At 44.1% G+C, this 24,559-nt stretch overlaps 1 protein-coding gene across 2 annotated transcripts; it reads right to left on the bottom strand.

Moving 5' to 3' along the window:
• Positions 1 to 29: 29 nt before the first annotated feature.
• lamb4 (laminin, beta 4) lies at positions 30 to 23,731 on the bottom strand. Of its 2 annotated transcripts, none has more exons than XM_021603401.2 (35): positions 23,625 to 23,731; positions 21,470 to 21,521; positions 20,397 to 20,554; positions 18,714 to 18,849; positions 17,724 to 17,797; positions 17,408 to 17,596; positions 17,204 to 17,267; positions 16,858 to 17,072; positions 16,587 to 16,707; positions 16,245 to 16,433; positions 15,859 to 16,014; positions 15,644 to 15,756; positions 15,385 to 15,464; positions 12,356 to 12,512; positions 12,082 to 12,213; positions 11,813 to 11,998; positions 11,542 to 11,654; positions 11,296 to 11,416; positions 11,020 to 11,191; positions 10,677 to 10,820; positions 10,255 to 10,486; positions 9,911 to 10,068; positions 9,564 to 9,791; positions 9,243 to 9,460; positions 5,543 to 5,639; positions 5,027 to 5,396; positions 4,764 to 4,924; positions 4,418 to 4,620; positions 4,071 to 4,274; positions 3,831 to 3,975; positions 3,517 to 3,724; positions 3,284 to 3,419; positions 2,965 to 3,135; positions 2,693 to 2,846; positions 30 to 2,543 (listed from the first exon to the last, which is right to left on the bottom strand). In XM_021603401.2, exons 2-35 carry the CDS (start codon positions 21,492 to 21,494, stop codon positions 2,404 to 2,406), a joined length of 5,370 nt encoding a protein of 1,789 aa, XP_021459076.2. In that variant the 5' UTR covers positions 21,495 to 21,521; positions 23,625 to 23,731; the 3' UTR covers positions 30 to 2,403. The 2 variants fall into 2 exon arrangements, with proteins under 2 accessions (XP_021459076.2, XP_021459085.2); XM_021603410.2 differs by having other exon boundaries at positions 21,470 to 21,518; positions 23,625 to 23,714.
• Between the last annotated feature and the right edge of the window lie 828 nt (positions 23,732 to 24,559).

Raw genomic sequence — 24,559 nt, 5'->3', positions numbered from 1 at the left:
CACCACCACCACATGTACCACCACCACACGCACCACCGACACCACCACATGTACCATCACCATATGTACCACCACATGTACCACCACCACCACATGTACCACCACCCCCACATGTCCCACCCTGTTATTGGAGCTGTCCTTTGAATCTCAAATTGTAACGTTTTCCCTTGTAACTTTCCTGTACTGTTGTTGGTAATGACAGGCTAGCGCCAAAGACTGAACTATCACCTACGGTGAATAACCTACCACCATAATTATATAACACGGTATGTTGCTGCAAAAGTTCAGAAGGCTGGAGAAGAAACAGGCCAGATGTCCTCATTCAATTACCTGTGAGAAGACAGAGGGGGACTGTGGGAACAGATTCAATAAGATTTTTGAGTCAAAGAAACTAGACCATGTTCACATCCACTAGGCACATTAAAGAAAGAAAGAACTGATTGACCGCATCACATGGCTTTGAAAACATACTTGTGGTATTCATGAACCATTCCTTGTTTTACTGCTGAAAATAACAAAGACGTATGATACCTGAAGGGACATGCGACTGGTCTTGCAACACAGAAAAGGGGTCTCATTTGCAAAAAATAAATGTAGGCCTTTGTTAAATGACACTAATACAGTGAACGCAATCTCTCATTCTGAAATAATTCCTAATAATCCATGGTAAGAAATACCACTGACGGGCTAAACATAGCACAATCTGTCCATTCAAGAACAAACACAACTAAAAAACCTTAAAAGGTTTAAAAGGTTCTCAAATAACCACCGCCCTCTTCTGTAATTAGTTGCATCACACGAACCAGTGGCGACCTTCAATCAGGCAGAGCAATCAATGGTCTGTGAATTCCTCCCGTCTAAAAACACAACCAGGGGGGAGGGAGTGGATTCAGACCCGTCTGTGACACGTTCCCGGCGGTGAGTGGACTGACTGTGTCCTGGGAGGAATGAGATGGAACTCACCACTCACTAGGATTTGAGCAAACAAGAGCCCTAGCGATTGTTCATACGCATTCCGTCCATGTCCACGCGTTTACTTTGATGAAAAGCCATATCATTTCTACCTGTGAGGTACCCGGTTTTATTTCATACCCACATTCTGCAACTTCATTTGACTTTTGGGAGAAACGTATAATTCAATGCTACTATGTAAATACTGTAGCCTGGCTCGAGATCTGTTTATGCTTTCTTAGCCAACTCCTCTCTGTCGTGTCGTTAGTCTGACAGTCAGAAGAGTTGGCTAAAGCATATACAGATCTAGAATCTGGCAATAAAGGCTGCTAACTCAGGTCAATTGTATAGAGCACAGAGTCTTACTGAAGCAAAACAAGCATGGCAGTTAGCCATTAACAGCTGGATGGAAATGACATTAGTAGTAAGTGGTGTGTTCTCCTCACCACAAAGCATGGTCAATGAGCTGGAAAGAGGTAGAGAGAGAAGGAGAGGTAGAGAGAGAAATAGGTAGAGGGAGTAAAAGAGAGGTGGAGAGAGAGAAAGAGAGGCAGAGAGAGTAAAACCGAGAGGGGGGGTCTTATAGTGGATGTGGGGGCTTAATGCAACTGACATTTGGGATTTTACACGTCAATTACAAAATTGACAATGTACATTTAATGCCCACCTGTGCAAAAGGCAAAGAGAGAGTGAACATTCCGGGCCAGAGTAGTGACAAATGGACGCATTCCAAACCCAGCTGGGACCCATTCCAAACCTGAGAGTGTGTTAAATCTCATCACATCCTAAGCCAGGCTGGGGGCAACATTGTTTCAGGCCAATAACAAGCTCAACAAAGACCTGTCAAATCTTACAAAGAGGTCTACTTCCACCAAAGACCAGGGTACAAACTGGAAAATGATTGGAAAGAATGTAGATGCAGAGTAGAGGTAGAATGTAGAGGTAGAATAACCTGAAAAAGGTCAGCAAGAAAACTTTCCCCCTTTTTTCACATTAGACCATGTAAGCAGATAAGTAGGTCAGGTTGGTAAAATAATAATGTGTATTACAAGATAAAGTAAAGAACGAGCACACAAGAGCCCTCTCTCTCAACTGTCAGTTTCATGATCACCAAACGCCTCCCTGTGGAGCGTTAGGAGAACTACACTCTCAAATTCAGCCGCAAAACTCAAGAGCTTTTTATTTTATTTTATTGAACCTTTATTTAACTAGGCAAGTCAGTTAAGAACAAGTTCTTATTTACAATGACGGCCTATCCCGGGCAAACCCGGACGACGCTGGGCCAATTGTGCGCCGCCCTGTGGGACTCCCAATCATGGCCGGGTGTGATGCAGCCTGGATTCGAACCAGGTACTGTAGTGACACCTCTTGCACTGAGATGCAGGGCCTTTTGTGGCGCAGCGGTCCAGATGTCTGTGACCCTGAATCATCTCTTGATCCACCTTGGGGGTGTTAGGAGGTACAGTTAATGTAACCATCCACACGCGCAGTAATCTCCTTTTGGAGGGCTTCTACCATCTCCAGCAACATGGCAACCTCCTTGGCCTTGTCCTCTTTGTTTCTGATGAAGTCTTGGATCTTTTTCTCCAAGTCTGAAGCAACAAAGAGAAAATGAAGACCATGATTAGTCAATTCTTTGAAACAGAGGTGTGTTACTGCTGGTGTGGAACAAAAGCCTGCATACCTCGTGGCTCTACGGGATAGGAGTAGGTTAGCTCTGTTTTAAAGTCCTGAGACGTACCGTCAATTTGTTGAATTTTATCTCGGATGTCTTTTGCAACTTTCTCTGCCTCCACAGTAATGTTCTTCAGGCGTTCGTTGGCCGCTTCATTATTGGTCTGGTTTGTGTTTCCCGTCTTTAGCCTATCAAACAGCGCAGTCACCTTGTCAAGCCCCTGGCAAATAAGTCAGAGAAAAACAAAAACCCATACCTATTTAGCATTATACTCACACTATCACGACATCGTACCAAAGTGGTCAGTGAGTAGTGGTTATCAAGTGGAGACGACGTACCTTCTCTGCGTCAGTAGTGGCACCTATGGCTGCATCTGCATCAGCTTTGGCCTGCTCCGCCTGCTCTCTGTTCATCTCGGTCTTGCTCTTCAGAACCTCAATCTCCTCCAGCATCTCTGGAGTTCTAGTAGAGTTCAAGTTAGTCTCTATGTTGTTCAGTTTCTTCTCAATCTGGGGGCCATGACAAATAGATCAAGTTATGAGAAAGAGTCTGATGGATGTTTAGACGAATAGAAATACGCACCAGCAGGAATGGGTAGAGGGACAGAGACAGAGAGAGAGAGAGAGAGCGAGTCGGAAGGTGTTAAGAGAGAATGACCTCTTTAATCATCTTGTCCGCCACGCCATGGCTTTCCTTAGCCTTCTCCAGGTCTTGCGCGACCCTGTCCTGTGTATTCTCAGTGTCCGTGATGGTTTTCTTGAGATCCGTAACATCAATAGCCCTGGTTCTGTCCCTAATGAATTGACAACCGTGGTACAAATATGGTCATTTAGCCTGCAGGTTTGTACAATGTGACAGTTACGCATATAAAAAACATGGTACTGGCTAACCTGATAGCCTGAGCTTTCTCCAGCAGGTCCTGGGCTGTCTTGGCTTGGTCCTTCAGTTTTTTCAGATCCTCCTTGAACTCAATGAAGTTGGTCAGCACGCCCCGGATGTTCTGGATCATGGAGCGGATGTCGTCCGGAGAGCCCGGCAGCTGGATGGCCAGAACAACCTTGACCAAATTCTCTATGTCCTCTGGCGCCACCATCTCATCTGTTAGCAGAGAAGTCGGCCACACAAGTCAAGTCAACAAATCACATTTTTAAGGGATCTTTACATGGACAGTTCAAGCTTATATCCAGCCAACAATCACACTGACCTGTGAGGTAGTCTTTGACCCTATTGATGAGGTCCTTGGTGTCATTCTTCTCCCTCTTATACTTCTCCTTGCTGTCAGTGATCTTCTTCTGTAGCTCCTCTGCCTGCTCATGAGTGCCTTGGGTCACCTGTTTGGCCTCATTGATCTGAACAGGAGAGATTGAGACTTGTGTCATATACTATTCTGTATTAAATATATATTTTTCCATTTTAAAGCAGAAATAAGTATTTGGGAACATGCCTTGATCTTGGAGTCCTTTAGTTTTTGGAGCAGGTCGATAAGGTCATTCTCTACTTGCTCAGCTGTTTTTGTGGCATTGTGGCTCACAGGGAAGCTGCCCTTGCACGTAGGACCCCCACATTCTCTCTGTCCCAGGAAGTCTCGACACAGCGCACCCCCACACTCTGATTTGGAGCATTCCTCATCGCCTGGGCCTCCACAGATCTAGGAGGAGCCAAAGAGTGTAACATGGTTTATATCCTGACATCCAAAATGGTGCTGGCAACAATTGAAACAGACTGCCATTCACGCTAACGCATCACTCTATTGATGCATGCAGTGCAAGCACTACAATAAGGGACACTCACGTTTTTGTTGAGTTTGGCCACACTCAGAGCCTTGACCTTCTTCTCCAGCCCCTCCATGTCTCCCAAGATGCTGCAGCTGGACAGATGGTCTTTGATTTCCTGCCGTGTGTCCATGGAGTTCTCCAGGGCCCTCTCGGCCTCCTTCACCTTCTTCTCATCAGCCATGAAGTCTGCATGCTGCTTCCGGATCTTCTCCAGGGCCTCTGGATCAGCATCAAAATAAACGTCCACACAAATCAGAAACCCTTTACATTTGATCACATTACATTATATAGAGTTGCTCTCTACACACAGTGAAGTTACAGTGAATTCCATTTTATTTTGTAAACAATATGGCCCTATGTACCCTGCATTTCTTTTAGATCTAGTTTTGGAGCCTCGCCGATTTTGTTCCTTAAGTTATCCAACAGCATCTTGAACTCGTGGTGGATGTTGTCGATCTCAGTGTTCAGAAGAGATGATGAGTCCACGATGATGGCGTTGGGGTCTATGGAGTCTTTGAGTTTCCTGTGAGGAAGAAAAATATGTACAGCTCCAAGATGACTGCTAAACGTACAGTGTAAATCATTTCACCTCATGGCTCAATATTCAGAAATGCTGTTTACATACGAGATTATGACACACAGCTTCTCCACGTCTTTCACCCGAGGTAGGGATCTCCCTGTCAGGTTCCCCAGATAGTCCAGCTTGGAGTGCATCTCCAGCATTCGTTGCAACTGACGACTGTGTCCAGGCTCCAGCTGTTCGCGGGGGGGAGGGATGAAGGTGCGCATCCTCTGGGCGGCACGGTGGACGTCGGTGACGTTGTCCGCCCACAGGACGGCACAGGGGTGGCACGGGAGGCAGGCGGGGAAGACTTGGTCATACCCAGGGGCACACTCATCACAGAAGATGCCCATCACACCAACGCGGCACAGACACTCACCCGTCAATGGGTTGCAGGCGGGGCGGTCGGTACCCTCCATGTTACAATCGCAGGCTACGCAGACGTGATAAGGAGGGAAGGGACAAGTGTCAATCATTATTATTTTACGCTGAAACACTATTGTCTCTCTTTGAGGTGCTAGAATCTAAAAGACCCAATACTTAGCCATTTATCAATAATCACTTTCGGCCACAACTTACAAACACACTGCAGGTCAGGGTTCCCAAAGTGATTTTCCCCACACTCATTACACTGTCTTCCTCCAAACTCAGTACGACACTGGCAATGACCAGTCACCTAAAGAGTCAAGTATGAAGACATATAGTTCGGACAAATACATATCTCATTGTACCATGCTTTGACATATAATAGTATAGAACACTGTCAGGTCCATAATTATTGGCAACCTTGATAAAGATGAGCAAAGAAGACTGTATAAAATCAATAACACAAATTCTGAGCTATATTGTATGCTACATTTTATTATTATTATTTTATTGTACACTAATACAATTGCTCAGAGAAAGGGATTTTGTTTAAAGGGGAGGTGCAGTCAAAAACGTGATTTCTCTGTGTTTTATAGACTCTGAGCATACAAAAAAATAGGAACACTCGTAGTATCAAGTTGCACTTTTGTCCTCAGAACAGCCTTAATTTGTTGGGGTATAGACTCTGCAAGGTGTCAAAATATTCCACAGGGATGCTGGCTCATGATGACTCCAATGCTTCCCACAGTTGTGTCAAGTTGCCTGGATGTTCTTTGGGTGGTGGACCATTCTTGTTACACGTGGGAAACTTGAACATGAAAAACCCAGTGGCGTTGCAGTTCTTGGCACAAACCGGTGCGCCTGGCATCTACTACCATACCTCGTTCAAAGGCACTTTTTTTGTCTTGCCCATTCACCCACATAAACAATCTATGTCTCAATTGTCTCAAGGCTTAAAAATCCTTCTTTATCCTGTCTCCTCCTTTTCATCTAAAATGATTAAAGTGGATTTAACAAGTGGCATCAATAAGGGATCATAGCTTTCACCTGGGTGTTCCTAATGTTTTGTACACTCAGTGTATATTTAAGCAATAAGGCACGAGGTGGTGTGGTATATGGCCAATATACCACGGCTAAGGGATGTTCTTCGGCACGACGCAAAGCTGCCTGGACACAGCCCTTAGAAGTGATATATTGGCCATATACCACAAACCCCAGAGGAGGAGCCTAACGGGAAGGATGTGTTTACCTGAAAACTAGCTGTTTTTGGCAGAGAGGAGGGGAAAATCTCTGTTGTTGGTCTATTAACTTATAACACCTGGTGAAGAAAAAAAAACACCCAGCCAAACAAACTGAAATTTCAGGCAGTCTTTTCAAACAGCACATACACTAAAAGTGCATTATCATCATTTTCACAATATTATTCCAACCTCAGCGTGGAAATATACACTGAGTGTAAACAACAGGAACAATGAATGTTCAACAGGAACTGACCAGTTGAATCCAGGTATGATCCCATTATTGATGCCACTTGTTAAATCCACTTCAAATCAGTGCAGATGAAAGGGCGGAGACAGGTTAAAGAAGGATTTTTAAGCCTTGAGACAATTCAGGAATGGATTGTGTGTGTGTGCCATTTAGGCCAGACAAAAGATTTAAATGTCTTTGAACGGGTTTATGGTAGTAGGTATAAACAGTCGCTCAACAGTTTCCCGTGTGTTTCAAGAATGGTCCACCATCCAAAGGACATCCAGCCAACTTGACACAACCTTGTAGAGTCCTTGACCCAATGAACTGAGGCTTTTCTGAGGGCAAAAGGTGGTGCAACTCAATATTAGGAAGGTGTTCGTAATGTTTTGTACACTGTATATAAAACACAGGAAAATCGTAGTTTTGACCTCCCCTTTAAACAAAATCTTTCTTCGAGCAATTGTATTAGTATACTATAAAATATAATTTTCCCAAAAAATGTGGAGCATACAATATAGCTCAGTATCTGCACTATTATTTTATGCAGTCTTTTTTGCTCATCTTTAACTTCTTATGGCTGCAGGGGCACTTTTGAGTAGCTTGGATGAGAGGTGCCCAGAGTAAACGGCCTGCTCCTCAGTCTCAGTCGCTAATATATGCATATTATTATTAGTATTGGATATAGAATACTCTGAAGTTTCTAAAACTGTTTGAATGATGTCTGTGAGTATAACATAACTCATATAACTCATATGACAGGCAAACACCTGAGAAGAAATCCAAACAGGAGGTGAGAAATCTGAGGTTGGTATTCCTTATTGAAATCACATTAGGATATGAATGAATATTCACTTCCTAGGGCTTCCACTAGATGTCAACTGTCTATAGAAACGAGGCTTCTACTGTGTTGTGGGACTGAATAAGAGGGGAATGAGTCAGCTTACTGGCAGAGAGCCATTTCCTGGTCACACGCATAGCACATGATATCTTCCTGCGCTCCGTTCCTCCTCAAGACACAAAGCAATTCTCCGGTTGGAACTTTATTGAAGATTTATAATAAAAACATCCTAATGATTGGTTCTGTACTTAGTTTGAAATGTTTCTTCGACCTGTAATATAACTTTTTGAAGTTTTTGTCCGAAGAAATGGTCGACCAGCACCAGCGTTTGGATAGGTGTACCAAACGCGTTAACAAAAGTAGCTAATTGGACATAAATAACTGACATTATCGAACAAATCAAGCATTTATTGTGGACCTGGGATTCCTGGGAGTGCATTCTGATGAAGATCATCAAAGGTAAGGGACTGTTTATCATGTAATTTCTGGTTTATGTTGACTCCAAAATGGCGGCTAATTGTATTATATTTCTGAGCGTCGTCTCAGATTATTGCATGGTTTGCTTTTTCCGTAAAGTTAAAAAAAAATCTGACACAGCGGTTGTATTAAGGAGAGGTATATCTATAATTCCATGTGTATAACTTGTATTATCATCTACATTTATGATGAGTATTTCTGTTGAATCGATGTGGCTATGCAAAATCACTGGATGTTTTTGGAACTAGTGAACGTAACGCGCCAATGTAAACTCAGATTTTTGGATATAAATATGAACTTTATCAAACAAAACATACATGTATTGTGTAACATGAAGTCCTATGAGTGTCATCTGATGAAGATCATCAAAGGTTAGTGATAAAATGAATCTCTATTTGTGCTTTTTGTGACTCCTCTCTTTGGCTGGAAAAATGGCTGTGTTTATTCTGTGGCTTGGTGGTGACCTAACATAATCGTTTGTGGTGCTTTCGCTGAAAAGCATATTTGAAATCGGACACTGATGGGATTAACAACAAGATTACCTTTAAAATGGTATAAGATACATGTCTGTTTGAGGAATTTTAATTACGAGATTTCTGCTGTTTTGAATTTGGCGCTCTGCACTTTCACTGGCTGTTGTCATATCATCCCGTTAACGGGATTGCAGCCCAAAGAGGTTTTTAACAAGGTTGCCAATCATTTTGGACCTGACTGTATACAGTTGAAGTCAGAAGTTTGCATACACCTTAGCCAAATACATTTAAACTCAGTTTTTCACAATTCCTGACATTTAGTCAGAGTAAAAATGCCCTGTCTTAGATCAGTGAGGATCACCACTTTATTTTAAGGATGTGAAATGTCAGAATAATATGTCAGAAGTTTACATACACTCAATTAGTATTTGGTAGCATTGAATTGTCCAAGCTGTTTAAAGGCACAGTCAACTAAGTATATGTAAACTTCTGACCCACTGGAATTGTGAAATTATAAGTGAAATAATCTGTCTGTAAACAATTGTTGGAAAAATTACTTGTGTCATGCACTTAAACTTCCCGACTTCAACCGCATCTTTATTTATCCATTATCCAAGTATGTCAAATTAAGTGCTAGGGAGTATAGAGGCCATGCCTTGTCACAGTGGTTATTGAAGGAGTTAGCAGGGTCACATTTACACGGTTGGCACCCGGACTCTCCCTGAATGTTCCAGAAGCCGGTGGCACACTCGTCACACAGCGTGCCCACCGCGCCCGCCCGACACGGGCACTGACCCGTCAGCGGGTCACAGAAACACGGGCTGCCCAGAGGGCACTGGGTCACATCCGTTCCCTGCCGGTCACAGGAGCACTCTGGGGAACACGCAAACAAAAATAAAGACAGTAAAACACACATAAATAGCCACATATCATATCCAAAGTCATGGGATTTTGATACTGTGTGTCCCTGCTATACCTTTGCAGTCCTGGGCCAGTGCGTCTCCATAGTAGCCAGGCTTACAGCTCTGACAGCGGGGTCCCTGGGTGTTGTGGAGGCAACGCAAACACTCGCCCGTCACACTGTCACACGCGTCACTGTCAGCAGGGTCGATGTTGTTGTTACATAGACACTCGTCGCAGCCTCCGCCGCCCGGCGCGGTCAGGTCGCCGTAGAAACCAGCGGAGCAGGCATCGCAGCGGAGACCTGAATGGAATGTGGGCGGGGAGGGAAACGTGGTTCAAAGCTCAGTATTGAGCAGCCAGTAGCCAGTAGCTTTCATCAAATGTTGAAAAGAGTGCACATGCAGGAACACACAAACACACCTGTGTGTCCAGCCAGGCAGTCACAAGTCAGGCTACCAGACTCTGGGTCCTTGTTGCAGGTGCTGGCAAAGAACCGTCCACTGGACTGAGTGTCAGGACACAGACAAGGCTTACAGGGCTCCCTGGAGACTGGGTCACCAAAGTAACCCTCCACACAGCTGGAGCAACCAAACACAACATTCATTGTTCAGTCTGATTGACACTGTGTGCACTGCACACTGGCAGATATGTGACTGTAGAAAGAATGATAATCAGAGGAGTCGGCACACGTAGATATGGAACCAGGCTATATATATGGGTTGATTCTAATAGGGAAATGAATAAACGAATGAAAGAGCCTTCACCTCTCACAATTGTATCCGGTGGAGTGCTCCTTGCAGTCCAGGCAGGCTCCAGTGTCCTGGTCACACAGTTCAGCCAGGCCGTTACACTTACAGGGCCGACACAGTGGGAAGCCGTAGTACCCAGACAGGCAACGATCACAGCGTCGCCCGCCCACCTCCATACGACACGGACACTGACCTCTGACCTGGTCACACAGCTCCGCCACTGCACCGCGAGGGTCACACTCACAGGCTGGAGGAGGGGAGGTGGGGTGGAGAGAGAGAGAATATATTTTCTTGTTCAGGAAAAGGTTTGGTCACAATCAAAACACAACAAAGACCTCACAGCACCTTTTCAAACACACACATATATATATACAGTATATATTATGGTATGTAACCATAGAATGTAACCATAGGAAGCCTTTGTCATGGTGACATACGTGCACAGCCGTTGGGTCCGAAGCCGAAGTTCAGGGGGGCGCAGGAGTCACAGCAGCGGCCAACCACGTTGGCCTTGCACTCACAGAGCCCTCCGAATTTACTGCAGTAGGGGCCATGAGAACCCTGAATGTTGCACCTGCAAACTGGAGACACAGGTAATGGCATTACCCATACACACTTTGGCTTTTTTCAAAGTCTCTTACCTTCGCTCAGGGCTCAGAGCTCAAATCTAGCTGAAAACAAGTGCTGATTTCTGTTGCCAGAATGAGTATATACCCACAGTGTACACTGTGATAGCGTTGTTGTTGAGATGTTGTTTAGTGTAGGCCAGGCTTTACTCACGCATGGCACCGTTGTGTATGCGAGCCGACAGGCTTCCAATGAGGCCATAACACACATCAGGCAGGGTCTCCTGCTCAGCAGCCAACTCAAAACAGCGGAATCTTCTGAACGAGTCCAGCTCACTCTGCGAACAGAAGTCCTGCACAGACTCCATCTTAGGGATCAGACCCATCTAGAAACAGGAAGTTCATGGGTTTAACCGGGGTACCTCAGAAGACTACATCTCCCATGACAAATGATATTATGATAGAAATGATAAGGTGATGGTATTCTCACTGAGTCGACAAGGGTATGTGAGCTGGACTGAGGGTTAGAATTGGGCTGCTTCCTAAAAGTGATGTCCACATAATATCTTCTTCCCGCGTTCAGACACACAGGCGTATCCAAAATGGCAACCCTGGGGACAAACACACAATCATAATGTTATCAGACTTAGGGGTAAATACTGCACAATTCACCTCGGGTGTGACCTCAGGTTGATATTGGTGATATACTATGTTAATGAGTGCAGTTGTCTTTTACCTGGCAGCCCCAGGTATGGTGAGGGTTTTCTCCCCTTTCGGGCTAGTGGGACAACCTCCGTCACCAGCCAATAATGAAACAATGCTCACAGAGGCCATCCAGTCATCTGGCGACTTCAGAGAACAAAGTAAGCACAGTGTCCAACTTTGAGGGCACAATAAATACAAGCTCAAACTCACACAGAAATGATTTCACACGAACACACATCACAACACTTACAGCGTGTTTCCATGGTTTCAGATTTGTTTTTAGTTGCTATCGTTGCCCTCACCTCTGGTTCATAGCGGATGACTAGATGGTAGTCGAGGGACGCTGGGAGGTTGTCCACAGTGAACCTAAGCCCAGCACCATCCAGGACCCGCACGAATCCTGGGCCGGTCCAAGTGATTGGTACATCTGGTGTCCTCTCCCGGGGCACAATCTGGAGGGCTGAGCCTGGGTCCAGGGGAATGGACCTCTGATGGAAAGAAACCCAGTGTTAGTTACTAATTAGTACTACGCCAGTACTGTGTAAGTAAGGTATTGAGCCATTGCTAGTACCTGTCCCTGTCTTCTCCTCCTGGCTTGTCTTTTGCTTCTCCTGGTCAGGACCAAGCGGCCATTTTGATATTTGATGTCATAGCCCTGCTGTCTGTAGTATTCCTCACACACAGGCAGGTCTGTGGGTTTCAACTGGGGGAGGAACACACACAGACATCAACTTAGTGTTTTTGAATTGCTGCCAAAATCCAATATCAAAAGTTTGACACTGAAGCTTTCCATCCACAGCCATTTGCCACAAGGCTGGAGGTCAAATGTCATACTCAGGCCTCACCAGAGGGGAGGAGCTTTTTCCCTCCAGTGGGGCAGCGTTCTCTGCCTCATACAGGTAGTAGTCTAGAGCAGCCAGGAAATGTCCCGGGGCAGGATCACCACAGCTCCGGCCCACCATGTTTGGCAGGCACTGACACTGTCCGTCCAATGAAGAGCACCTGTGGACATAACAGACAGGGAGATACAGCCAATCAGGTTGGACAAGGGAGCAAGACAGAACATGCTTAGCCTGGGGTGTATTCTGTTTCAGAGGTGAAACGTTCAGAATGTTTACGTAGAAATGTATTGAGTAGGACAGATGGGATTGATGAGGAGTGTTTCACCTCACTGAAAAAAAACCCAGGTGTTACGTCAGTTAAGTGAAGTAAAGGTCTAGTGTGGCCTAGGTGGTCTAGGCAGCTGCTTCCAGTGCACATGTACTGCTGCAGCATGGGTTCAAATCTGGCCCACTGCTATTTCAGCACACTCTTCTCCATCTTTCAGCTCTGTCCAAGACTTAAAAATATATACGCTACTGTTCAAAAGTTTGGGGTCACTTATAAATGTTCTTGTCTTTGAAGGCCAGCATCCCGGAGTCGCCTCTTCACCGTTGACATTGAGACTGGTGTTTTGTGGGTACTATTTAATGAAACTGCCAGTTGAGGACTTGTGAGGGATCTGTTTCTCAAACTAGACACTAATGTACTTGTCCTCTTGCTGAGTTGTGCATCAGGGCCTCCCACTCCTCTTTCTATTCTGGTTAGAGCCAGTTTGCGCTGTTCTGTGAAGGCAGTAGTACACAGTTGTACGAGATCTTCAGTTTCTTGGCAATTTCTCGCATGGAATAGCCTTCATTTCTCAGAACAAGAATAGACTGAATAGTTTCGGAAGAAAGTTATTTGTTTCTGGCCATTTTGAGCCTGTCATCGAACCCACAAATGCTGACACTCCAGATACTCAACTAGTCTTAAGAAAGCCAGATTTATTGCTTCTTTAATCAGAACAACAGTTTTCAGCTCTGCTAACATAATTGCAAAAGGGTTTTCTAATGATCAATTAGCCTTTTAAAAGTATATACTTGGATTAGCTAACAATGTGCCATTGGAACACAGGAGTGATAGTTGCTGATAATGGGTCTCTGTACACCTACAGTGGGGCAAAAAAAGTATTTAGTCAGCCACCGATTGTGCAAGTTCTCCCACTTAAAAAGATGAGAGAGGCCTGTAATTTTCATCATAGGTAGACTTCAACTATGACAGACAAAATGAGAAGGAAAAAAAATCACATTGTAGGATTTTTAATGAATTTATTTGCAAATTATGGTAGAAAATAAGTATTGGGTCACCTACAAACAAGCAAGATTTCTGGCTCTCACAGACCTGTAACTTCTTCTTTAAGAGGCTCCTCTGTCCTCCACTCGTTACCTGTATTAATGGCACCTGTTTGAACTTGTTATCAGTATAAAAGACACCTGTCCACAACCTCAAACAGTCACACTCCAAACTCCACTATGGCCAAGACCAAAGAGCTGTCAAAGGACACCAGAAACAAAATTGTAGACCTGCACCAGGCTGGGAAGACTGAATCTGCAATAGGTAAGCAGCTTGGTTTGAAGAAATCAACTGTGGGAGCAATTATTAGGAAATGGAAGACATACAAGACCACTGATTATCTCCCTCGATCGGGGGCTCCACGCTAGATCTCACCCCGTGGGGTCAAAATGATCACAAGAACGGTGAGCAAAAATCCCAGAACCACATGGGGGGACCTAGTGAATGACCTGCAGAGAGCTGGGACCAAAGTAACAAAGCCTACCATCAGTAACACACTATGCCGCCAGGGACTCAAATCCTGCAGTGCCAGAAGTGTCCCCCTGCTTAAGCCAGTACATGTCCAGGCCCATCTGAGGTTTGCTAGAGAGCATTTGGATGATCCAGAAGAAGATTGGGAGAATGTCATATGGTCAGATGAAACCAAAATATAACTTTTTGGTAAAAACTCAACTCGTCGTGTTTGGAGGACAAAGAATGCTGAGTTGCATCCAAAGAACACCATACCTACTGTGAAGCATGGGGGTGGAAACATCATGCTTTGGGGCTGTTTTTCTGCAAAGGGACCAGGACGACTGATCCGTGTAAAGGAAAGAATGAATGGGGCCATGTATCGTGAGATTTTGAGTGAAAACCTCCTTCCATCAGCAAGGGCATTGAAGATGAAACGTGGCTGGGTCTTTCAGCATGACAATGATTCCAAACACACCGCCTGGGCAACGAAGGCATTTCAAGGTCCTGGAGTGGCCTAGCCAGTCTCCAGATCTCAACCCAAAAGAAAATCTTTGTAGGGAGTTGAAAGTCCGTGTTGCCCAGCAACAGCCCCAAAACATCATTGCTCTAGAGGAGATCTGCATGGAGGAATGGGCCAAAATACCAGCAACAGTGTGTGAAAACCTTGTGAAGACTTACAGAAAATGTTTGACCTCTGTCATTGCCAACATAGGGTATATAACAAAGTATTGAGATAAACTTTTGTTATTGACCAAATACTTATTTTCCACCATAATTTGCAAATAAATTCATAAAAAATCCTACATTGTGATTTTCTGGATTTTTTTCCCTCATTTTGTCTGTCATAGTTGAAGTGTACCTATATGATGAAAATTACAGGCCTCTGTCATCTCTTTAAGTGGGAGAACTTGCACAATTGGTGGCTGACTAAATACTTTTTTGACCCACTGTATGTAGATATTCCATTAAAAATCAGCCGTTTCCAGCTACAATAGTAATTTACAACATTAACAATGTCTACGCTGTATTTCTGATCAATTTCATTTTATTTTAATGGACAAAACATTTGCTTTTCTTTCAAGAACAAGCACATTTCTAAGTGACCCCAAACTTTTGAACCGTAGTGTAAATATATATATGAAGTAACTGTCTAGATTTCTATGAAATATGACCTATAATGAATTAAAATATGAGTGAAATTGTGAGATTTTCACTGGACAGCCACTTTAAGAAGTCATTATGTACTGTACAATGATGTTTTACACACGTGCTGCTGTAGGCTCCTCCATGGTCACAGTCACAAGGTGAGCAGGTGTGTACAGTGTTCCCCAGACCCCAGTAACCTGGCTAGAGAGAGAGAGCGAGACAGCAAGAGCGAGAGAGTGAGAGAGATCAATCAATCAGGTCGTTGGTGGCAGTAAGTTTGGTGGCAGTAAGTTTATGGTGAGAGCTAAATCAAAATAAATGTGGCAGAAAGAAGCAACTCCATCGCTACAACACTGGTTGTCATGGACACATGGTCCTACCAGACATTGGTCACACAGGGGTCCCATGGCGAAGCGTTGACATACACACTGGCCTGTCACCTGGTCACATGGGTAGGGAGTCAGAACACTACCCAGGAAGTTACACCTGCACCCTAAACACAGAGGACCAATCAGAGAGAGGGGATGAACCACAGGGAGGCCACCATAGATATAGAATGAGTCAAGCAGATCTGGCTCTTGGTAAAGATTCTTACTCTGGCAGCCAGTGGGGTCCTCCTGGCTGAACCCGTAAAAGCCAAATTTACAGCGATCACACCTGTCCCCCGCCACGTTCTCCTTACACACGCAGCGGCCCGACACGGGGTCACACAGGCCGTTATCCAGGGATCCCGTCAGGTCACAGTCACATGCTGGAGCAGAGGGAGCCAATGAGATCCACCGTTAGAACAGGATGGAGAGAGATTGAATGATGTCATCGATGCACAGCTTCATATAGGATGACATCAATGCAGGCGTCTTTGACTGCACTTCATGGGAGTAGTACAAGACTTACAGGGACAACTTCATATAAATCATTGGCAGATTATTTGCAGAGACCAAAAGCCCAATCTAGATCTAAACCTGCTAGAAGCTGACTTACAGATACAGCCCCGAGGGTCTTCCATGGAGAGCTGGGGGTCCTGATAGAGATAGGGTCGGCAGCGTTCACACTGGGGACCCATGCGGTCATGTCGGCAGCCGTCACACACCCCCCCGCTGACCCCCCCACTGGCCTGGTACTGGTCTATGTCGAAGTGACACGTCTCCGAATGACCGTGACAGTTACACCCTAAGTGAAGAAACAAACACCAATTTAATACTTATACAATGTAATACACTCCCAATTATACTATTTTCCACATAAGCATCTCGGGTTTGAATTCCAGTCAATTCATGCATAAACACCAGTCAAATAGTAAATAGCCCATTAAAAGTGCATTACTTCTGCAGACATGTGGGTCAGATTGGCCGGCCGGCCTCCAGGGGACATCGTTGTAAAAGTCCTGGCATCTCTCACAGTTTGTGCCCACAGTGTTGTGTTGGCATACACAGCGCCCGTGAATCTAAGAGAGCAAGATCAGAGATATACGCGGCGGTAAACAATACTCGAAGAAACAAACGAAAAAATAAGGAACAAAAAACCCGTTCAGGATTCAATGTGGCCATTATGGATACAGTACAACTGCTACATTCCCTTTCTGCGCCATTCTCACCACGCCAGGCTCATTTAAGACGTCACCCCGGGTGCCATCCACGGGCATACACATGCTGGCATGGCCATTACAGAAGCAGCTGCCGCGCACCACCATTTCGTACAGGGCATAGTAGTACTTCTCCTGAGGGTTCCTCTTCTTCCGCCCCAGTAGGGTGTCACCCAGGGTGAACAGATGGGTGAAGTTGACCCGCAGGTTGGTCAAGGTGATCTGCTCTGAAGGGGAGAACATTTCAAATGGGTGAAAGTGTGTGTGTTTTTATCTTTATTTTTTAAATATATGTATAATTCTACATTGTTCCACCAATGGTAATAATGCAATGAAAAGTATGGGAGCTGTGTCTAACCTTGAATATGGGGAGCATATGGGTTCTCTATGTCAAAGCTTGGATCTAGAGCCTTCAACACCACCTGCAATGGAATCACAGATAAGTTTGGTTATTGCGTTTTACATGTGTGTGTGTGTGTGTGTGTGTGTGTGTGTAAGCCACTCTAGATAAGTGTCTGCTAAATGACCAAAATGTGAACGCGTGTGTGTTTGTGTATCTCACCTCTCCGTCAGTAGATGGCTCTGAGGCAGAGTATCTGCTGTCACAGACGACGTCATCGGTGCTGTCAGCCGGCCCCTGTGAGACCCCGGGGAAGTGGGAGGCACAGTCCTCGGCAAAGTAACGGAACACCTTCCAACTGTATCCGTAGTCTTTGGACCTCTCCACCAGCATGGCGGCAGGACGGAAACTCTTCAAGGTCAACAAAAGGAAATATTAGCACACCGCAGGAAGTGGCAGTGCAGACAAAGCCAAAATGGTTAAGAACACTGTGTTATGGTTTGGCTGTGAGAGGTCTTAGACAAGGGGTGTTAGATACCTTGAAAGTGAGGACAAGATGGCTGAACTGGAACAGAGTCTCCAGATCCAGCCGGATACTGACTTGATGAACCCCTACAGTTATGGATGGATAGTGGTATCAGGGAATGTTGTAAGAATACATTTACTGGTGTCAAGGACAAGGTCTTTTGTATCAGGTGTAGTCCAAAAGTCCCTAAAAAGGGATTTCCCATAGCTGTCATCGTATAGTAAGCTCTAGCCGAGCCATTCTTAAGGTGTTGGAGCATTCTTGCTCACCTCTTGATATGATCAGACTTGGTTTAAATACATGCGTCAAATACTTTCAAGTGATGTAGTTCGCCCTGTCGGTACTCAGGCTAAAGCTCACCTCAAATACTTTCACGTGATGTAGTTCACCCTGTCGGTACTCAGGCTAAAGCTCACCTCAAATACTTTCACGTGATGTAGTTCACCCTGTCGGTACTCAGGCTAAAGCTCACCTCAAATACTTTCACGTGATGTAGTTCACCCTGTCGGTACTCAGGCTAAAGCTCACCTCAAATACTTTCACGTGATGTAGTTCACCCTGTCGGTACTCAGGCTAAAGCTCACCTCAAATACTTTCACGTGATGTAGTTCACCCTGTCGGTGCTCAGGCTAAAGCTCACCTCAAATACTTTCACGTGATGTAGTTCGCCCTGTCGGTACTCAGGCTAAAGCTCACCTCAAATACTTTCACGTGATGTAGTTCACCCTGTCGGTACTCAGGCTAAAGCTCACCTCAAATACTTTCACGTGATGTAGTTCACCCTGTCGGTACTCAGGCTAAAGCTCACCTCAAATACTTTCACGTGATGTAGTTCGCCCTGTCGGTACTCAGGCTAAAGCTCACCTCAAATACTTTCACGTGATGTAGTTCGCCCTGTCGGTACTCAGGCTAAAGCTCACCTCAAATACTTTCACGTAAGTAACATTATGTTTTTGACCCAGGCCTGGCTATCATACAAACAACATCTGGAGCGAGACCCACCGTTCTCAGACTGCCACCACTTCATCTTGCGCTCAGGGCCAAAGGTGGTGATGACGTTCTCAATCTGGTGGCTGTTTTGGTTGTTGTAGAGGTTGTAGGGCTGCCTGGAGTCACATTTGAAACACTTCTGCTCATCCTGAGAGAGACAAAAAGGGACATTTTCCATTTTGTTACTCAAAATGAAAGAGTGGTTTTACACATCTAATTGGTTTGTCATGGCAACAACTCCAATAACTGAGTGAGCGATTAAGTTGCAGTTTTTGTTCTACAATTAGTTCTTAACTGCCCCCCCCCCCCCCCCCCCCCCAAAAAAAAAGGAGGCAGTATTTTACAAACAAAAGTAACTTATAAAGCCATAAGACCACAAATCATACTAAAGTGTATAGAACTTCCTTGCGATGGTAGGCGTGTGAGGACAAGGATTCACAAACAATGGAATAATCCCATTAAATCAACTCAGTCTTGACAAGGTATGAACCAGAGGGCACCTTAAGACTCTACTGTTGTTCACAACTGTCAATCGGTAGTTAGAGAACAACATTTGTCATGCATCTGTTCTGACTAACTAATAAGAAATTGAATCAAATAAAATAACCAAAATGAACTAGAAAATGACATGCAAAAGAGGAACACACCCCACATACCTATCACCCTGTCAAGGGAGAACAGGGGGAAGAGCTGCAAGAGAGAAAAGGATAAGTAGAAGGAGAGACAGAAAGTGAGGGAGAAAGGCAGATAGTGAAAAAGACAGAAAATGGAAGGGGAAGCAAGAGGACTATACACGCAATCATCATAGCGAGAGCAGAGAAATTAGTCCCAGAGCATGTTCAGGGAAAAGACAGGTAATGACCTATAAATGTAGCAGATCAAGACACGTCTGCAGTGAGAGGCATTTTAAGGGCGAGCCACAGAGCTGTCAATCAAACGGAGAGAGTTGTTCTAAAACAACACTTTATATACTATTCTAACCTTCAACGTCTGGCTTAAAGCCTGTTGAAATTCTGTAGATAATACTGACCAGGTTTGGGTATGTTACTTTCTAAATGTAATCAGTTACAGTTACTAGTTACCACGTTTTTTTCTAAATCTGATAGTTACTTTTGGATTATTTTTTCCCTTAAGAAGCATTAGAAGACAAAAAGGATCCATCAAACGCATTTGGTGTGTCATCATAGCGGTCGCTGACTTGTGGTCAGACTCACTCAGGTGAAATAAACTTACACTTGCAAACTTTTTCAATGCTGAGCTAAATTTCATAGAGAAAACTAAGGCGTCAATGTATTTATTTTTTCTCGCCAACATCCTTTTTGAATTTAAAAGTAATCAAATAAGTAATCATCTAGTTTTGTAAAGTATCTGTAATCTGATTACCGTATTTTTTGCTGGTAAATTCACTGATGAACGTTACAGTTTTTTGTAATCAGGTTACATGTAATCAGTTACTCCTCAACCCTGGTACTGGCAAGCCTGATGTCTTTTTGAGTGGGATCACAGCTATAGTACCTGCACGCGTTTGTCAATCTGTCTGTCTGCGTTTGTGGAACATCTCTGTTAGGACATTACTACTGTGTACAGAGAGACAGGTAAACATATGCAGACAACACAGCCTTCAACACCACGTCTCTAGTTTGTATTTAGGAACGGCGCACCACAGAGCCCCCCTATCAAGGTTTAAGTCCTGACCTCCAGGTATCCGAGGATGCAGTAGTTCTGGGGCCCGTTCCGTCCACAGGTGGAGGAGGCGGAGAGCTGGGCAGCACGGCCCACCATCAGGTCCCCCAGCTGGGGGTGGCAAGAGTTGACATCACAGTCTTCCTGGAGGAGGGCCCCGGGTACCAGCACTGGAACAGAGAAACTGAACTGTCAGAGGCATCAAGAAAGTAAACATTTTTTCTTTTGCTTTAACCTGTTTCGTGTTTGTTTATAGATTATAGATTAACACTAAATGTAAGACAGGATTCCGAATGAAAAAGTATGATGTCAAGGCTGCACTATAATAGCTAGATTATGGAAGATAATATTATGAGCATTGTGCTATTTGTTTTGGAAGGGTTTAAACCCTATGCTCACAAATGAACAGCATAGTGAACCAGACAAAAGGATAGACAATTTGACTATAATTACAGTATGTGTAAGCTGTCCATATGTAAACATTACAGGTCATTATTAAAGACTTGTGTGCTGTTGATTATATCCAGACACTGTAATCATACACAAGCCAGATGTTGTTCTTCTTTTCATTTTCTAAGTAAACATTTTAAGTCAATTACAAATTGTTTTAAAGACATGCAGTCTTTGATGGGGCCTTTAAGAAAATAATTATTTTATTCAACAGAAATAAAAACAAATAAAAAAAACTAAAATAATACAACTTCATTAGACGACCAAAGTCACTTTTTATAACACTCAACATTTCTACTTGACGATAGTGAAGTTGTCCATACATGACTGAAATGATATCCACCATGTTGAATATTAGGGAAAATATGCAAATAAAAATGTCTCCCGCAAGAGAAAGCAAGTGCCAGCAAGTGGAAATATTCTCCATCGGTGTGCAGCAAGTGATCACACGCTTGTGGAAAAGAGGACTCATGGACTATAATGGCAAAGAGATTCTTCCTGCCAAAAACAAGACAATTTAATCCTGCCCCTGTTGAAACAAATAGCTCTGAGGATCTGTTTTTTCCCTTTTCTGCTACATGTGATTTGCCTGTCATCAATTCAAATAGTGCCAAAGGAAGGTGCATGCGACTTACACACGAGCAGGAACAGAGAAACCATCCTGCAGGTCGTTGGCTGCCAGACCTACTGAGTGGTAGAAAACAACCCAGAGTGTGAAAACACAATATGTTTCCTACATATTACTGCACTGTTGGAGCTAGAAACATAAGCATTTCCAATAAACGTTGATTTGACTTTGAAGACAGAGTCACCATGTTCAGTTCACTTGGACCCAGATTAAGCCTATTCCTTGACAAAGAAGCAACACTCAATAGAGATGCTCTAATGGAGGTGCTTTTTAGTCCAAGAATGAACAAGGGTCCAGTGAACCAGGCCAAAGTGGTTATCACTGTCAAGGAGAAGGGAGGGAGAGGGTCTGTCAAAATGTAATTAGTCAGGTTTTGGTCATAGGTCAGACATTGAACAACACATGAACTGCTGAAATGAACAGAGTTTTTTTTTTTAAACAGAGACTTAGAGTGGAGAGTTGATGTTCTGGACCTTTCTACCAGTACAAGTAGGTGAGGGTATTCACGTTATCAGAGATAAATCAAGGTTTCACCAACATGCTGATAAATAGGTCCAGACATGCAGGGCAGGCCATTATTTTGGCTATCATGGCTATGCCCATATAGGATGACAACGCCCCCATCCACAGGACACGAGTGGTCACTGAATGGTTTGATGAGCACGAACATTATGTAAACCACATGCAATGGCCATTTCTGTCTCCAGATCTCAACTCAATTGAACACCTACAGTATGAGAGACACCAAATGATGGAATTACTCGTGGAAGAATGGTGTCTCATTCCTCCAATAGAGTTCCCAGACACTTGTATCTATGTCAAGGTGCATTGAAGCTGTTCTGGCTCGTGGTGGTCCAACACCCTATTAAGACACTTTATGTTGGTGTTTCCTCTATTTTGGCAGTTACCTGCAAGATAATCCTGCAGCAATAGGATTTGAACGTTTAGTCCAAAAGGTTACTTGATCGGTGGTTAGGCTATTAGCTGGACAAAAGTAGGCTACATGCAAAGTGCAATGCTGTTTATCACATGAAACTGTGTGTTAGTGTGGGTTTTCAGTGAATTTATGTAAATCATTTGCCTTTTGCTGCAGCGCAGGAAAATTCTCAACACCAGAAGAGTGATCAAATTAATAATCCTAAACCACCACATGTTTAGGCAATGTATTGTAAACACAACGTGGCTGCAACAGTCAAGTTTACACATACCACAGAAGCCATTTGCTTCATCAGGAAATATTCCGATCATTCTGGTGATGTGATATTAGCTCGGCTGCAAATACCGTTGGTGGTGTGACTGATTTGACCGTCTCCCTAATTGTATGGGCTACTTTTCTCACATCGTGGGTCGTATAGCCAATTCACAATGGGAGACTTTCAATGCATGGCAGCAAAATAATACGCCCAAGGGACTACATTGGAATGTACAATGCCGTATATCACTGTTCCCTGCAAAAGTGAACCCTCAAGGGAGGAATGAACCTCAATGGGAATGTATGGGCCTCAAGAGATAGTATGCGGATTTACTCTTAGGCTATGCTTCGACTTGCATCGTGGAACCAATCCATACAGTAACTCAAATCTCAGGTGAAAAACAGTCGCTAGAATTTAACGTGAAGCCAGCTAACCAACATAATGTAGCTGACATTGCCTGAATGCACATCAAGCAGTCATTTAACATCACATATTAAAGATTGTTGGCAATAATGTAGGTTTTAATGGACAGTGTACTGTAGAACAAAGTATGTACATATTTCCTTGGCATTATGTTATCGCTAATTGCATGAAAACAGAATATGGTTTTCCATATGATCTTCTCCAACTGCGTGAATCGAATGAATGTCCCACAAAAGCCCTCGAAGAGGCAGTGAAACAAGACGTCTTATCTCAAATACATCACACCAAATGACTGCCAACAACTCGGGGGGAAAATAGTATGAAACCTAGATTTGAGATCTATGGGATACCTATATTTGATAAGTGATCTACTGCACCAGATTTGCCTCAAGCCAATTTCCCAATAGAGTATCTGATAAAAAAGAGGGATGATTCAAGAACCAAACGCATGTCCCATTCAAAGCTTATTACAGATCAGTATCATAAGATCGGTGCAACGTTACAGTAGCTTTCTCATATCATAACGCAGACAGTAGTAGTACTTACAGTATGAGCAGTCTTCCCTGTACGCTTCCAGAATCAGCGCTTACCTGCTCCAGACCCTGACTGTGATTAGAGCGGTAATGACATGGAGTCTCAGCATGTAAGAGCACACCTGAGCACCATACAGAGAGAAAGAGAGGGGGGGGGGGGGGGAGAGAGAGAGAGAGAGAGCAGGCCAAACGAAGCCCCCGGGGGTGCAAGTGAAGGAGAAGAAGGATTAGGTTTCATTCAAAGCTGACACATCCCTCTCTGAGTTATAGCTGAGGTACAGTACAGCAAGGGGGAGGGATTTACCTGGACAAAGACAGGGAACACAGAGTGCACACAGAGTTTTACTGAGGTATGCTCACCTTCCCTGGATGTAGGACAGCATGAGTTACTGAGGTATGCTCACGTTCCCTGGATGTAGTACAGTATGAGTTACTGAGGTATGCTCACCTTCCCTGGATGTAGTACAGTATGAGTTACTGAGGTATGCTCACCTTCCCTGGCTGTAGTACAGTATGAGTTACTGAGGTATGTTCACCTTGCCTGGATGTAGTATAGTATGAGTTACTGAGGTATGTTCACCTTCCCTGGATGTAGTATAGTATGAGTTACTGAGGTATGCTCAACTTCCCTGGCTGTAGTACTAGTACATTCTAGTTTCTTTACTTTTATGTTGGTGTGGTTCCCAATCAGAGGCAGCTGTCTATCGTTGTCTCTGATTGGGGATCATATATAAATTGTCCTTTTTCATTTGGGTTTTGTGGGTAGTTATTTTCTGTTTAGTGTCTACACTTGACAGGACTGTTTCGGTTTTCACTCTTTGTTATTTTGTTCGAGTGTTTTGAGTAATACATTTATCATGAACACTTACCACGCTGTGGTCCATGCCTTCTGACGAGAGACGTGACAGAACTACCCACCACAAAAATACCAAGCAGCGAGGTCAGGAG

This window comes from Oncorhynchus mykiss, chromosome 1, assembly GCF_013265735.2.
Source record: "Oncorhynchus mykiss isolate Arlee chromosome 1, USDA_OmykA_1.1, whole genome shotgun sequence".
NCBI lineage: Eukaryota > Metazoa > Chordata > Actinopteri > Salmoniformes > Salmonidae > Oncorhynchus > Oncorhynchus mykiss.
Note: the sequence above shows the minus strand (reverse complement) of the source record. Positions and strands in the feature narration are given on the sequence as shown.

What these genes read in the sequence shown, in the direction of transcription:
- lamb4 (XM_021603401.2), bottom strand. Translation starts at nt 21,494, where the DNA reads ATGGTTTCTCTGTTCCTGCTCGTGT. An exon ending in AGACCCTCGGGGCTGTATCT is followed by an intron (nt 16,015 to 16,244) that starts GTAAGTCAGCTT and finishes CCTCTGCTCCAG; the next exon opens with CATGTGACTGTGACCTGACG. An exon ending in GAAAAAGCTCCTCCCCTCTG is followed by an intron (nt 12,214 to 12,355) that starts GTGAGGCCTGAG and finishes TTCCTCCCCCAG; the next exon opens with TTGAAACCCACAGACCTGCC.